Here is a 14816-nt window from a genome sequence, read left to right as displayed (position 1 = left end):
CCTCTAGTGACCAGTGGCACATACTAGTAAGAAGTTTAGAACTAAGTGTTACATAGCAGCTGTAAACCAGAAGAAAGTCAGCTAACCCATAATAGTATATATCTTTCAGTATAAAATTCTCCACTAGAATTTTATTTCCTGCTTTTGTTATGAATCATAAGCTTTAAGTTGGATGAGAATTGAAATTTGAATACTATTTTCACAGGCTTTTGAAGATATATATATTGAAAAGAAAAAGACCATTAAGATTATCCTGGAGTATGCTGACAAGATATTTACTTATGTCTTCATTCTGGAAATGCTTCTAAAATGGGTAGCATATGGTTATAAAACATATTTCACCAATGCCTGGTGTTGGCTGGATTTCTTAATTGTTGATGTAAGTTGGATTTATTCTTACGAATAAGTGTTATAAGGAACCTTCGCTAATATTGTTCATTATCATATTTTAATCTTGATTGGCTTTTTGTACTTTCAGACTATAGCTTTATAGGTATTTTTGAAATATTAATATAGCCAATAGAAATATATATGTAAGGAATATTAAAAGAGAAATTCTGCAATGAATGTGAATTCTTTCCTGTACCATTCTAACATTCATAATTTACTCGTGCATATGTTTTCTGCAATCAGAGAAAATGTGATTTTATATACATGTATATATACATGATTTGAATATCATTCCTGTTGGGAAGAAGAACAAAATGAAAACTTGGTGGTGGGGGGGTGGGAATGGAAAAGGGCAGAGGCACAGATTAAAAAGATAAAACATCGATTTTTCTTTTTACAATATGAAGTTAGAAAATAAAAGGGATATATCAAGTTGTCTGATATGTTAGCTGAAAGTTATGTAAAATGGTAGAGCTAAAGTTAACTAACTCTGGGTTAAGGAGTTGTCTGATATGTTAGCTGAAAGTTATGTAAAATGGTAGAGCTAAAGTTAACTAACTCTGGGTTAAGGAGTTGGATAGGCATGGAATTTCAAAATATTTACCTTTGTCACAGTGAGAGGGAAAACCAAAATGAATCACAACTCTTGTCTCCACCTGAAACATCTAACTTACCCTTCGTCTCTGGAGTGGCAGTGAAGCAGAAAATACGCATTGGCAATTTCAAGTAATAAATTCAGAGAACTATTCAATACTTGGATGACAGAAAATATATAAGAATGCTTCAACTTATGCATTATTTTTAACAAAGCAAAACTATTTTTTAGGAATCTTGTTGAAATAGAAAAGAAATCCTAAAATAGCTGTGAGACTAAGGCATCTGAAATAGAAATGGTGCAATATTCAAGTTTATCAATTTATTCTTATTTAGTGTATTCAATTTTACTTTATATCTTAATGATATAATTTAATAATATATCACATATAATAATTACATTATATTATTTTAAAAGGCTTTCTTAAATTAATTCTTCACCTCAATTTCCCAATCCAATTTTTCTCAGAATGATTTATTTTTTCCATCTTCTTACTAATTCTCCTAGATTTTCCAGAATCTAGGTCTTCGTGACTAGGGAAGGGACAACTTATAATCAGTTACAATTGTTAGAGATTTGTTTTCCATCTCATGTGGAATTAGAGGGCGACATGCAAATTTTTATAGTGTTAACAAGTGCTGTAACATTTAACCAGGAGTTTGCATTATCAAACTTTTCAGAAAAGATAAATATGGCATCATTCATAGATACCAAAATTACGAGTAAGCATGACTACAAATAGCCAAATCTGACTGCAAAATTAACCCAAAAGTTATCATATCTACTCAAAAGTTCAATTTCTCAACTGTTATCCAAAGCTCAGTAAACTCTTCCTTTAACAGCTCAATAGATAAAAGTATTGCAAATAATAACACTTTTGTTTTCTATATCAGTGATGTGCAAAAGCAATTTTTTCAAGGTACAGCTATACATTACACCTCTTATGTTCTCTTGGACCTTCTCTGTGAGATCTCTAATTTTTGAGACCTTAATTAGTGACTCATATTGATTGTTCTTTAATTTACTTTTTATATATGTTACCTAGTTACTGACTAGAAAAATAAATGGTAAGATAGATGCTTTTGTAACATAGTATATTTAAAGAAAGGCTAACCAAAATAAACAGAAATGACAGAAGGAATGTAGGATATTTCTTTTCTTTCCTCTTAACCATTAAATATGAATGGGTCTTTTAAAAGTTATTATAAAATATTTAAAAACCTTTAAAAATATTATCACAAACAGTTATTTTCATCACTCAGCCTGTGTAATAAAAGTTTATACATAGAATTGAATTTATTTTAGGTTAAGAAAGAGATAACCATTTCATAGCAGAAATTATTTTATGTTGTATTTGAAAATCTGAACTGGTGATTCTTAATATTTAAGAGTACGTAATATATGGAACTCAGATATATAGCTTCAATTTTAAATATTATTTAGTATTTTGAGAAAAAGTAAGTATACATGTAAATACAAAAACATACATTACATATTATATATAATACATATTCTATATATAATATTTGTATTATGCAACATGGAGAGCGAAGCTGTACACAATATTCTTGCTGGTAGAGATGCAAATTTAGTGATGCAGATTTGGAGGAGGAACTGAGATTTTATTTCTCAAAAATTGAACCAGTTATCTAGAGGAGTTGTTCTCAAAGCATGATCCCTGAACCAACAGCATTGGTGAGACTTGTTGGTAATGCAGTTCTCAGGACTTACCCAAGATCTACTCAATCAGAAGCCCAGATGTTGGGACCCGGAAAACTATTGTTATGAGGCTTCCAGATGATTCTGGTGCGTACTGAGGTTTCAGAACTGATCTGATTTGATATTCACAGGATGGACTTGTTGGATTTCCGCAGGCTTCTTGAATTGAAATTTATTTGCCTGAGCATTATTCATCAGTATTGGCGTATATTGTGTAGATACATATGTATGCATAGATAAATAGATGTGTGTATATCTTCTCAGTCAGAGAGTAATCTCTAGTTTTCTCAATAATATGTATCTACTATATTCAATATCATAACACCTAACAGTGGTTTGGAAATCAGGTCTGCCATTTCTGTAGGGGCTATTCCCATTATAATGGACATTAAAAAACTTTTTTTTTTCCTGATTAAGAGGAATACTTGCTATTCTAATTAAAAAGCATATTTTCTTAAGTGTACTTAATTGGAAAATAATGGACCTGAATGACGTGGGTGAATTTCAGAATGATATGAGGGAGGATTAGTTCTGCTGGATATGCAGCATAAAAAGTTAAAAAGAAACAATGTTACATGAAGAAATTTGGAAGCAACTGCATGAGAAAGAACAAAACACTTCAACACATCTTGATTCATAAATCAGTTTACTTGTCTTTGATAGCAGGAGCAGTGAACTTGGGAGCAATGAATTTTTCTACTCTGTCAATAGTTAAATATAAGGAGGTTGACTCTCAGGTATTCCTAGTCTTCCCTGGAAATTTTTAATCTTTTAGTCAGTACTTAATTCGTAATGAAGAGCTGCATTCCGGACATTGTTCTTAGACATTGCTTCCTGCTACACACACTGTAAAAACAAATGAATTTTTTAAATGGAACTTACTCAGAGACAGAATGCATTTACAGATCCAGATGTGAGGTCATTGAGGAGCTCATTGCTCTATTAACAAAATGTGTATTGATTTTATTTCTATCCATGTTCTTTCTTCTAAGATAGTTTATGAAAAGAACACAAATTCCTGTTGGATACTGGTTATGGTCATTGTGGCTGGTCTACCATGATGAAGTTCTGTATGTCTGTGTTGATTGTAAAACCCGTGAGATCATATACTCTTGTGCTCTCTTCCATATGGTTGAGATTTTCTCCCACTATTACTAAGTAAATCTTTGGTGCCAATTCTGAGAAATTGCAAGGCAGAACAGTCTTGTGGGGAATTAGCTCCATCTCAAAATCATGAGTCTTCAGAATGCTTTTGAATAAGGTTTATAGTAGGACTGAGATCTGGTCGAGTCAGTGCCACAGTCTTATGACTTAGCTTCAGAATCACACACTTTGTTATGCCCTACGTTTCATTATAATTGAAACTTTGATAGTTGCTCTAATTAAATGTATAGCATAAATGTATAACATAAGTTGCTTGAACTAAATGTATAGCATATCTAATTAAATATATCAAGCATAAGTTCAGAATTGATAAGCAAGTACATAATCATTGATGACAGAAAGTGTGAAAAGCTTGTGTGATTTTTATTCAAATATAAGAAATAACCTACTTTCCTTCTATTTTTATTTTCATTAGCCTTCCTTACAAAAGCATTCATTCATCTTACCTGTTTTTAGGCAATGACTAGACAACTTGATATATAAAATATTATTCTTGTTGATCTGCTTTTAGTGATCTTTGAAACTGACTTTTTTTTTATGCTTTATTATTTCATTGAAATGATTAACAAAAATTTTATTTTTTGTAGGTTTCTTTGGTTACTTTAGTTGCAAACACTCTCGGCTACTCAGACCTTGGCCCCATTAAATCCCTTCGGACACTTAGAGCTTTAAGACCTCTAAGAGCTTTATCTAGATTTGAAGGAATGAGGGTAAGAAAATGCTGAATTTTCTAATATCCTTATTTTCTAAATGGAGTATAAAATATAAAAAAATGAGTATATAGAAATTATGGACTGTTTATATTTATATGTACATATATCTACATATCTACATATAGATGGACTGTTTATATATGTGTGTGTGTGTACATATGCTTATACATAGCAGTCAGTGCATATTGTTTAACAAAGAGTAAATCAAATACAGTAATGCCTCCTTCACATAATATTATTAGGCAGTAATCCAAATAAGTGATTTCTCCTTTTTTAAATGAAAATCTTCTCTATGCCAGGAAATTTAAGTGAAGGGGACACTATTCATTCTGATAACATCTCCCATGTACAAATTATCGAGGACTTGCCTGTATCCAGTGCTCAAAAAATATTTCATAGGGCACTTGGGTGGCTCAGTTGGTTAAGTGTCTGCCTCTGGCTCAGTCATGATCCCAGAGCCCTGGGATCGAGTCCTGCATGGGGATCCTTGCTCAGCAGGGAGCCTGCTTCTCCCTCTGCCTGCTGCTCCCCCTGCTTGTGCTCTCTTTCTATCTCTGCCAAATAAATAAACAAAATCTTTAAAAAAACATTTTTTTAAGAGCTACCCTGGGTAGGAATCGTAAGAAAAAACAGAGAAATGAAGTGGCATCAACCACCACCTTAAATTTCATCCTTAAAATAAATGTTTCAGTGAAAGTAGAATTATCTCCAAATTACATTTGACAAAACTAAAGCTCTGAGAATTTACGTAATTTGTACTAGGCTGCATGGTGCCTGAAAAAAGATCATTTTGTAGAGATAAATGAGGTGAGATAAATAATGACTAGTAGCAACTTAGCTTTAAGAGGTGTATTAAACCAGCAACTTCATAAAATACATGGAGGACAATGACCTTATTCTAATTAGTCCACATTCTTATTTATTGCTGTTTTCCTCAAATTTCCTTTTCACCAGCTTTACACTTGCTTTCTCATATTTCTGTTTTTCTCTTGGCTGGGAGTGCCTCTCCCTGCCCTGTCCCAACCCTAACTCATCAGTATAGCAGATACCTATCCAACCAGTAAGGCTCAGTTTAAATTTGCTTTGTCTCTTCACCATCGGGCATAAGTGGGCATCCCCCCGTATGCTCGGACATACAAAATCCTTGTTATATTGTTGTGGGTTTTTTTTTTTTACTTATTTATCTGATCGCCTCTCTACCTGTAGTCCCTGAATAACTCAACATGCAGATTAGTCTATCTCACTACTTCTCTAAGTGTAATCCACAGACCAGTCATCAGCATCATCTGAGAACCTATTAGAAATGCAGATGCCCAGGTCCCACTCCAGACATACTGGATCATAAACTCTGGAATGGGGCTTGGAAATCTGAAACCTCAGGTGAAATCAGAGATCTTTTTGTCTAGCAGATCTTCAGTGTTATCTCTGCTAAACTATGACTGTCATGTCTACTGCTTAATGCATTCAGTGTACGAGGCTCCCGTGTATATGAGAGATCATGATTATACAAAAAAAATGATAAATCTAAGTCAATCTTTTTTATCATATAAGAATTGAAAAATTACAAGTTACATTATTATACAGAAAGGTGGTATTGGAATCCATTGGCATTACCTTCATTTTTTGAGCACTGGTAGAATGTTACAATCTATCTAGAATTTATGACTGATTTCTGGACTCAAACAGATAATATCAGTATACTGCATTTTCATGAATGAAGAATATACTTTCCCCTACAAAACTACTTCCCTTAGCAATTAAGCCAGCCCATTATTTTATCCTCTTTGCTCTTTGCTCTTTATCTATAATAGAGCTGAACTGGATGCAGGAGAATGTTTTAACATATTTGGAGGACCAGATATGTCTCTTTAGCATTTATTAACTATGCAGAAAGGATATGTTCCTTCATGCTGCAGGATGGTTCTGAAGAATAAATGAAGTAATGATTTAAGGCATTTTGTAGTTAGCTTCCTTTGAGTCTTGAGGCTCTTAAGCTTACTGACTTTCCCAAATGGCTTCTTATCAGACAGATATGTACCTACCTCCCTCAGAGACCCACCATTACTCACATTCTTTCAGCAAACATTTTAAACACCTGCTATGTGTCAGTTATTATGCTATAAAAAGAGCACAATGGTGAAGAAACCCAGCCCCCCAACACTGAATAGGGACAAAAATCATGGAGAGACAGACAGGGGAACGGTAGTTACTCTAGGACATCAGCTATAAAATAGTAAGCACGCAGTTCTACAGAAACATGGAGGGTGAAGTGGCTTCCTGGGGAAGTGTAGGAGGGCCTCACAAGGAGTTGACATTGGAGCCATGACTGAAAGAGTGGTCCCAAATCCCAGGCATGTAGGAACTCCAGGCAGAGACGCTACCTGGGGGAGAAGCACAGGCTTGAGTGTGCAAGGCATGTTTGAGCAATGACTGGAAGATCAATGGGCCTAGGTGATAAACACAGTGGGGAGGGCAATAGGAAGTGAGGAGGAAAGCATAGGCTTGATAAAGAGCTGGCCACTTTGAACTTTATTCTTTACTCCCGTTCTTCCTAACCCTTTTACTGTCGTGTACACTATCAGAATCTCATAAAAATATGAATCATCTCATTTAAAAAGTACACCCATAATGTTTTTCATATAATTTCATGCTCACACGGAACCTCAACAGGTCATAGACCCTAGGGTAATAACTATTGCTCTAGGCCAAAGGTCAACAAACTAAAGCCCCACAGGCTGGTTGCTCGTTTCGTAAGGGAAGTTTTACTGCTTCTCAGCCATATCCATTTGCTTATAATTTATCGCCACAGTGGCAGAACTGAATAGTTGCTGCAGAGACCATATAACCCTCCAAGCCTAAAAATATTTAAGAAAGCGTTTGCCAACTCTGCTCTAGACAATCTCAAAAGTAGTCAGGGACGCTTAATGTTTCACCATTTGGAAAAAAGAGGGAGCACAAGGCTCTTACTTAACAAATTGGTCTTTAATGCGTTTGGACTCAAATTCAGACTAGAGTTGAAGTATAAAAAGACATAGGTTTTGAAAGGTGGGGTAATTAGGAAAATCTGGAGAGTGGTAAATGCTACAATACTCTGCATGCAGGAAAATAGAAGTGGCAAGAGGCACTGGTCATTAATGGAAATGCTGAAAAGCAGAAATAAAGGAAGTAGTAAAGATAAACTCCTTCATTTTTATTTTAACTGAGGCAAGCGTTATCTGTATTTAGCCAAGGACTTATATATGAAGTATATTTAAACTTAGAACAATAAATCTGAAAAGTTGGCTCTCTTTTAGCAGATGAAGAAACAGAGGTCGCAAGGTCTGGATTGAATTCACGTATCATACAACTAGCAAAACCAATTAGATAAAAAGGGTTCATACAATAAAAGACTCCTAACCTCAACTCCAGCTTATATACACCAGTAGCTTCTCAATATGGGAGAATTTTAGCACTGGTCATTCTAGGACTATGAACCTTTGAATGTACATTTTATTTATTTGTTATCATTCATACTTAGAAATTTCCTTTTTTTTTTCCCCTAGAGTATGCAGATTTACGACTTCACCTTACATATATCAGGTTTTTGGTTTATTATTTTTATTTTTTCAGTTATTTAAGCTGTGGTATCATTTTAGTTACTTTGTTTTGCATCGTGGCTATTAGTTTCAATGTGTGTTCATCATATATTTTAGTAAACTTGTTCACAGGGCTCCTGTCTCATTTTGTCTTGCTGGGCATACTACTGAGCATAGACATTCAATTAATACATGTTGGTTGGTGGTTTGATGTCTTAAACATGTAAGGGTGGCTTTTCTAATTTCTTTAATTCTGCGTTGTGTTTCATTAATGTTGACCATGTAACATTTTTCCTACTCCTAATCATCCTTTTCTTACTTTTGAATACTAGGTGGTCGTGAATGCCCTCATTGGTGCAATTCCTTCCATCATGAATGTGCTACTGGTGTGTCTTATATTCTGGCTAATATTTAGCATCATGGGAGTAAATTTGTTTGCTGGGAAGTTCTATGAGTGTGTTAATACCACAGACGGGTCACGCTTTCCAACAAATCTAGTTCAAAATCGTTCTGACTGTTCCGCGCTGATGAATGTTAGTCAAAATGTACGATGGAAGAACCTGAAGGTGAACTTTGATAATGTTGGACTTGGTTACCTGTCTCTGCTTCAAGTTGTAAGTGAGCCCTGTCATGAATGCTTGATGTTTTAGCAGACACTAGATGAGGGATAGAAGTCATTCTTTAAATAATCTATTACCTAGGAATTAAACATAAGGTACTTTGTGACTTTAAAAAGGAGACTTGGTCCTTCTTGAACATGTACCTATAAAACATGAGTTAAGAAGCAAAGATTCTGTTGCATTTGAGAGTCATTAATTCATAATTGACTTTTGGTGTCATGTGGCTCCTCGCCGTTTGCACCACCTGAATGTAGCTCCAAAAATAAATAGTTTTTGGACTGCCAATTTTACACTACATGGGAATGAGAAGAACTTCCCACTATCATAGAGGATCCTTAAGAAATGGAAAAAAAATATTTCTTGCCTTGTTCATAAAATTCTTCTCTACCTCTGGAAAAATAAAAGTTCATGTGCAAACTTTGTAGGAATTGTAACAACCTGGAAATAATTAACTAGGACTAAAATTTAGAATGTAACTTGGGACTATGTCCTTTTTGTTCTTGACATAGCATCTTTATATTAAATTGATATTTTGAAATATAGTAAAACTCAGTGATTCAGTGTCACTAAATGTAACAATGAATGGGCTAAACTCATGTACGGCTATTTTAGAGTATGAGCCTAACATTCAGATTTTATTGTTATAGGCCACATTTAAGGGATGGATGGATATTATGTATGCAGCTGTTGATTCTGTCAATGTAAGTATTGGTCAATATTACACTAAACTTACAATTTCTAAGGCTCCTTAGTTTAGTTCGGCCATTTTCAAATAGTAGCTCCAAGGAGCCCTTGGTATGTACACACAAAATGAAAACTTCCACTTAATAATAGACTAGCAATTATGTGTGCAGCGTTTGGTGACAGAGCTTGCTCAAATTCTGGCCCTCTCGGATCATACGAGCTCTGCAGCTGACTTGGAACAAATTACTTTGCCTCTCTCGTCCTGTTTATTGACTGAAAAAACAAAAAAAATTCAATGTCCACTTGATGGCATTGTTCTGAGGATCCGAAAAGAAAATGTGAGTAGAGCACTTTGCACAGCCTGGCAAAAACAAGTGCTCAATAAATATGTTTATCAAAATAAGAATTCAATAACACATGTTATTCATGGGTTTTAAAAATTTTACTCACAGCTTTTATTGTTTTTATATTTAAAATGCTGTGGAAGAGTTTATGTGAAATGAGTTCCATGGCTAAGAAAGTTAAATCCAGTGGAAGACATTTCTGTCATCAAATGAAGAAAAAAATCAACGAAATTTCTATAAGTATGGTTATCATTTCTTTTACAGTTTTTTTTTTCTGGAAATAGAAAACGTACATTAGGTCATGAAGTTACTAAATTGTCCTACCAGTCTGAGAACAAGTACTACATTTAGTTAAGTCCTTTGTAGTCATTTGAAGATTATATTCATATACATAGTAAGCATGTAATAAATATTTACTTAATGTTGAATAAATTTTTAAGAACGTTTATGCTGATCCTTAAAATGCTATGACTTCTGAAAAGCCAAGTTCACCTAGGATAGAACTATTTGGATTAACTTGTCAAACCATGTGAAAAAGAAAATGATTAATGTTATTGTCAACATACTGCTAACTTTTGTTAATTTTATAGGTAGACAAGCAGCCCATATATGAATACAGTCTCTACATGTATATTTATTTTGTCATCTTTATCATCTTTGGGTCATTCTTCACTTTGAACTTATTCATTGGTGTCATCATAGATAATTTCAACCAACAGAAAAAGAAGATAAGTATTTTAAGGTTTTTATACTGCAGTGAAAAATATGAACAATTATTTTCCTAAAAACATGATGTGAAATTTACTTTGATATCAATTAGTAATTAGCTTCATTAGAACTTCATTTATTTTTCAAATAATTGGCCAGAATACAGTACAGATATGCTTAATCTCATTCACCTCTGCATAGAAAATAATTATTTCCTAAGTCATGACTATTTTTAGGCAATATGACAAGTATTCTTTTTTTTTTCAGTGTTCCTTATAAGGGACTAATAATTAATCAATAAAAATTAGCATACTAATTATGTATTTATTCAAAACACATTTCCTTCATTCTCTGAGCCACTGTTCTGTGAGGTACGTGGTCCTTGATGGACAACAACACAGGATATGGTTCCTGAGCTCAGGGAGTTTACATTACAGCAGAAAAAATGATACATGTGATGGAAATTAAGATTTGTTAAATGTTGCAAGTGAGATACTCTCCTGAGATTTCTGTTTGATTACCCTTCACATCAACTGTATTAATTTCTTAGGGCTCCTGTAACCAAGTACCACAAACTGGTGGCTTCCAATGACAGAAATTTATTCTTTCTCAGTTATGGAGGCTACAAGTCCAAAATCAAAGTGTTGGCAGGGCCATGCTCTCTTTAGAGCCTCTAGGGGAGAATCCTTCCTTGCATCTTCCAGTGTCTTGTAGATCAAGTGTTACTTGGCTTAGGGAGCATATCTTCAGCCTCTGCCTCCGTGGTCACATGGTGTGCTCCCTCTTTGTGTCTCTTTCCTTTTCTTAAAAGGACACTGGTCGTATTGGTTTACACCTCACCTTAATTTAATTACATCTACAATGACAATATTTCCAAATAAAGTTATTCTGAGGTACCAGGGGTTAGGACTTTAAAATATATTTTGGGGGGGGACACAATTCAACCTAAAACATCCACCATAAAATATATTATTATTATAGACTTCGTCTTATAAATGTGGGCAGCCACAAAGAGGTTAATGATTGACCCAAGATCACACACCTGGTAAGTAAATGATAGTTTTGATAGTCAGCAGTTGATCCCATATACCTCATATATTTTTTAGGTCCTCTACTATGCTATATCCCCCAATACTATAATATGAAATAATGATAAGTGTAACAAGAAAAGTTAACAAAACCATGACAACAAAAATTAAGTGGGCAGTCAGAGCTAAAAATAGATACAAACAGAAAAAAAACAGCTATAGAAAGTTGTACGACTTATGTGACAATTGGTAGGCCTTGGAAGATGAATAAGAAGACTTGTAGCAACTGAGAGGTAGAAAGATGAACAATCCACAGGGAAGGGTAGAGAAATGTGTGAGCACATGCACAGGGCTGACAAAAGAAACAACAATCCAGGAGGAATAGCCTTCCATCCAGTTTGAATGGAGTTTTGAGAACTTCTTTTTAAGTTTTCATGTAAATTCCAATTAGTTTACAGTGTAGTATCAGTATGATGGGTACAATATAGTGATTCAACACTTCCATCCAACGCCCACTGCTCATCACAAGTGCCCTCCTTAATCCCCATGCCCTATTTAACTAGTCTCGCCCGTCCCCACCTCCCCTCTGGTAACAATGGGGTTTTAAGAAGAGAAATAGTAAAAGATGGGGTCTTGTTGAGAGCAGATTTGAAAATCCGTATTAGATCTTTTTCAGTAGGAGCTGATGTGTCACTGAGGTATTTTGAGCAAGGGAGCACATATAATCAGGACACTGGCATTTATTAAGATTTGATGATGTGTCTGATTCTGTGTAAAGTACTCCACATGTGTAATCTTAGGTTTTACAACAAATCTAAAAGGCGTCATATCCTCACTTCCCCTCTCAGAGAGTTTGTGTTATTTGCATGCTATCTGAGAGCTAGGAAGGAGCTTTAGTAGAGATCCAACTGGAGTCTCATCTTCCAGAGACCATGAAAACTCAGTCCTGACTTAAAAAATGAATCCAATAATGATGTATAAATGATTGGAGAGAGACCAAATACTAGGTCAGACTCTGCATTACCTGCCAACCCAACCACACTTAAGTCTTCAGTTAGTCATTTGCAGCAATGGAGAATATGGGATATGTTCAATGAAGAGATTGTAGGGGATAGAGTCTACAGTACTGTCTGTGATTTGCAAGAGATAAAGCATCTAAGAAGTCTCAGTGTTCCTGTCTAAGTTGACTGAGGTACTGTGGCTGTAGCACCATCCACAGGAAAAGATACCTTTCAAAGATAAGGAGTGGAATCCAAAGAGTGATATTAGATACCGGCTTAGCATCTCAGAAAAGACGAATGAACATGCAATGAAATATCATTATTGTACATGATTGATATTCACAATTGGGAGAAAATTTAGTAAATGTTAAATGTTATTTATGCTTACATTTCCAGATACAGGGGTTTTTTTCAAAGGTATTTTAAAATTCCATCTTCCATTCTTACATTTAATATCTGAGGGGTACACTTAGCTAAGATTATCATATATTCATGCCTTTACATAGAGAATCTTTAAAAATTGATAATTAAACGAAAGTAATTCTACAAAGTATACTCTAATTTTCAATTTAATTATTTTTTTCAATTTTAGTCGTTATAAATGTGTATATGTAAGCATATCCATGATTCCCTAGTATTCCCTGAATAGTATAAATTAGACATGTATCTAGATAAAGCCATGTGACCATGAACAGAACGGCCACAGCCCTCATTGCTTTAACCTCCTTGCTTTTAAATATTATTCTTGCAACAAGAATTGCCACTGGAAGAAGATAGGATGGGTTGACACCATTACCATTACTCTCAGGCAAAAGTTACTAATTTAGAAGCACTGGCAACTACCACTATCCCCTACCTTCCTTCCAGTATTTCATTTGCGGTTTAAGCTTGCCTTTTGTTTTCTGACCTTTACTGAATGGCTTCAGGTTTCTTTCCACCCTACTAAGAGACAGAACCAACACTTCAATTAACCTACTGCATAGGAGCCTTTCTGCTAGATACTTTGTAGATACAAATTCATCTAATCCATAGCACAGGCTAACGAAAGTGGCATCTTTACACAAAAGTGCTTACACTGGCCTAGTAAGGATAAGTAGCTTGTTTCAAATCAAGTAACAGGTCCACTGGCAGTCATGATCCAAAGGTCTGTTTGATTTCAACACCCATGTTCTTTTCATAGTGTATTCTTGCCTCTTAAGGCTTTTTAACTTCAGTACTTTGGTCTCAGCTGATGGCCCTACCAACTACCCATACCTCTTCATAACCAACCCCACTTTACTAGTTTTTCCAAATACCCTTTACTTATACAGGTAATGTTTTCATTTAATAAGTTCATGTGATTTACAGTTTAATTCATCAGAAAACATACTTGGAAAATTAGAAACAAATTATTAATAGGCTCAAGTTATAAAAGGGAAAACATGTAGTATATTTACACAAAGACCTAGTATAGACCTGGGTACATATGGGTAAATTCTAAGTAAAGCAACCCCTTTTGGTAACTATAACCTTGCTAAGAAGGTTAATAACAACTGCAGTAACAGCAACTAACAATTACTGAGGGCTTGTGTTTCTGGCATGCTGCTGAGTGTTTTAAATGCATTATCTCAATTGATCCTCCCAACAAACCATCGAGGTGTTACAACATGACTTATCCTTAAAGACCCTAAGAAACTTGCCCGAGGACAACAGAGATAGGATTTGAACAAAGATGATCTGACACCAGAACTAAATTGTTAAGTACTATGTAACACAGCCTTGACATAGTATGTAATATTGAAAAAGACCAGCCTGATGTCTAGAATGTCTTTCATCTAGCTTTTAAAGGGATGCATTTTTTATAAGATCTCTAAAGCTACAGTAAAACCAAACCAAACAACACAAGGTCCTCTATTGGAGCATCTTGTAATCTCCTCCTGGTTTCATCCCACCTCTTATTATTTTGGCATTATTTTAAGAGAAGTTAAAATTTGCTACTTTGATTTTTACCTCGAATTCATAGTTCTCTTCCCAGTGTTTTCCTAGCTTCTTCTGGTAAGTTCTTGATGTGTTATGGATTCAGCCGTTGCTCATGAGTGGTTCTCTTAACATTGGCCTGAAGGCTCTCCCTGATGCCTAGTATCAGTAAGATAAATAGCCAAGACTGTATATCAACTAGAATAAAGGGAAATTAAAATGCATTAAGAAAGAAAGAGGAGTCTGGTTACCATTAGGTATTTGATAAATTTTAAAAAATGCAATATAATAGGAAACTGAATATTGCCTGATCCAAGAA

The 14816-nt window shown here is 34.7% G+C and overlaps 1 protein-coding gene across 1 annotated transcript in view; it reads left to right on the top strand.

Moving 5' to 3' along the window:
* The window catches only part of SCN9A (sodium voltage-gated channel alpha subunit 9), a 166916-nt gene that overhangs the window by 141165 nt on the left and 10935 nt on the right, over positions 1 to 14816 (top strand). Inside the window, exons 20-24 of the mRNA XM_045780489.2 lie at positions 206 to 379; positions 4456 to 4578; positions 8489 to 8770; positions 9424 to 9477; positions 10395 to 10532. Of these exons, the coding sequence (XP_045636445.1) occupies positions 206 to 379; positions 4456 to 4578; positions 8489 to 8770; positions 9424 to 9477; positions 10395 to 10532 (771 nt within the window). The remainder of the gene's footprint in view (positions 1 to 205; positions 380 to 4455; positions 4579 to 8488; positions 8771 to 9423; positions 9478 to 10394; positions 10533 to 14816) is intronic.

The sequence above is a fragment of the Ursus americanus genome, chromosome 1 (genome assembly GCF_024610735.1).
Source record: "Ursus americanus isolate L20-20 chromosome 1, mUrsAme1.1.p, whole genome shotgun sequence".
In the NCBI taxonomy this organism is placed as follows: Eukaryota; Metazoa; Chordata; class Mammalia; order Carnivora; family Ursidae; genus Ursus; species Ursus americanus.
The sequence above is the reverse complement of the archived record's forward strand: the minus strand, read 5'-3'. Positions and strand labels throughout refer to the sequence as shown.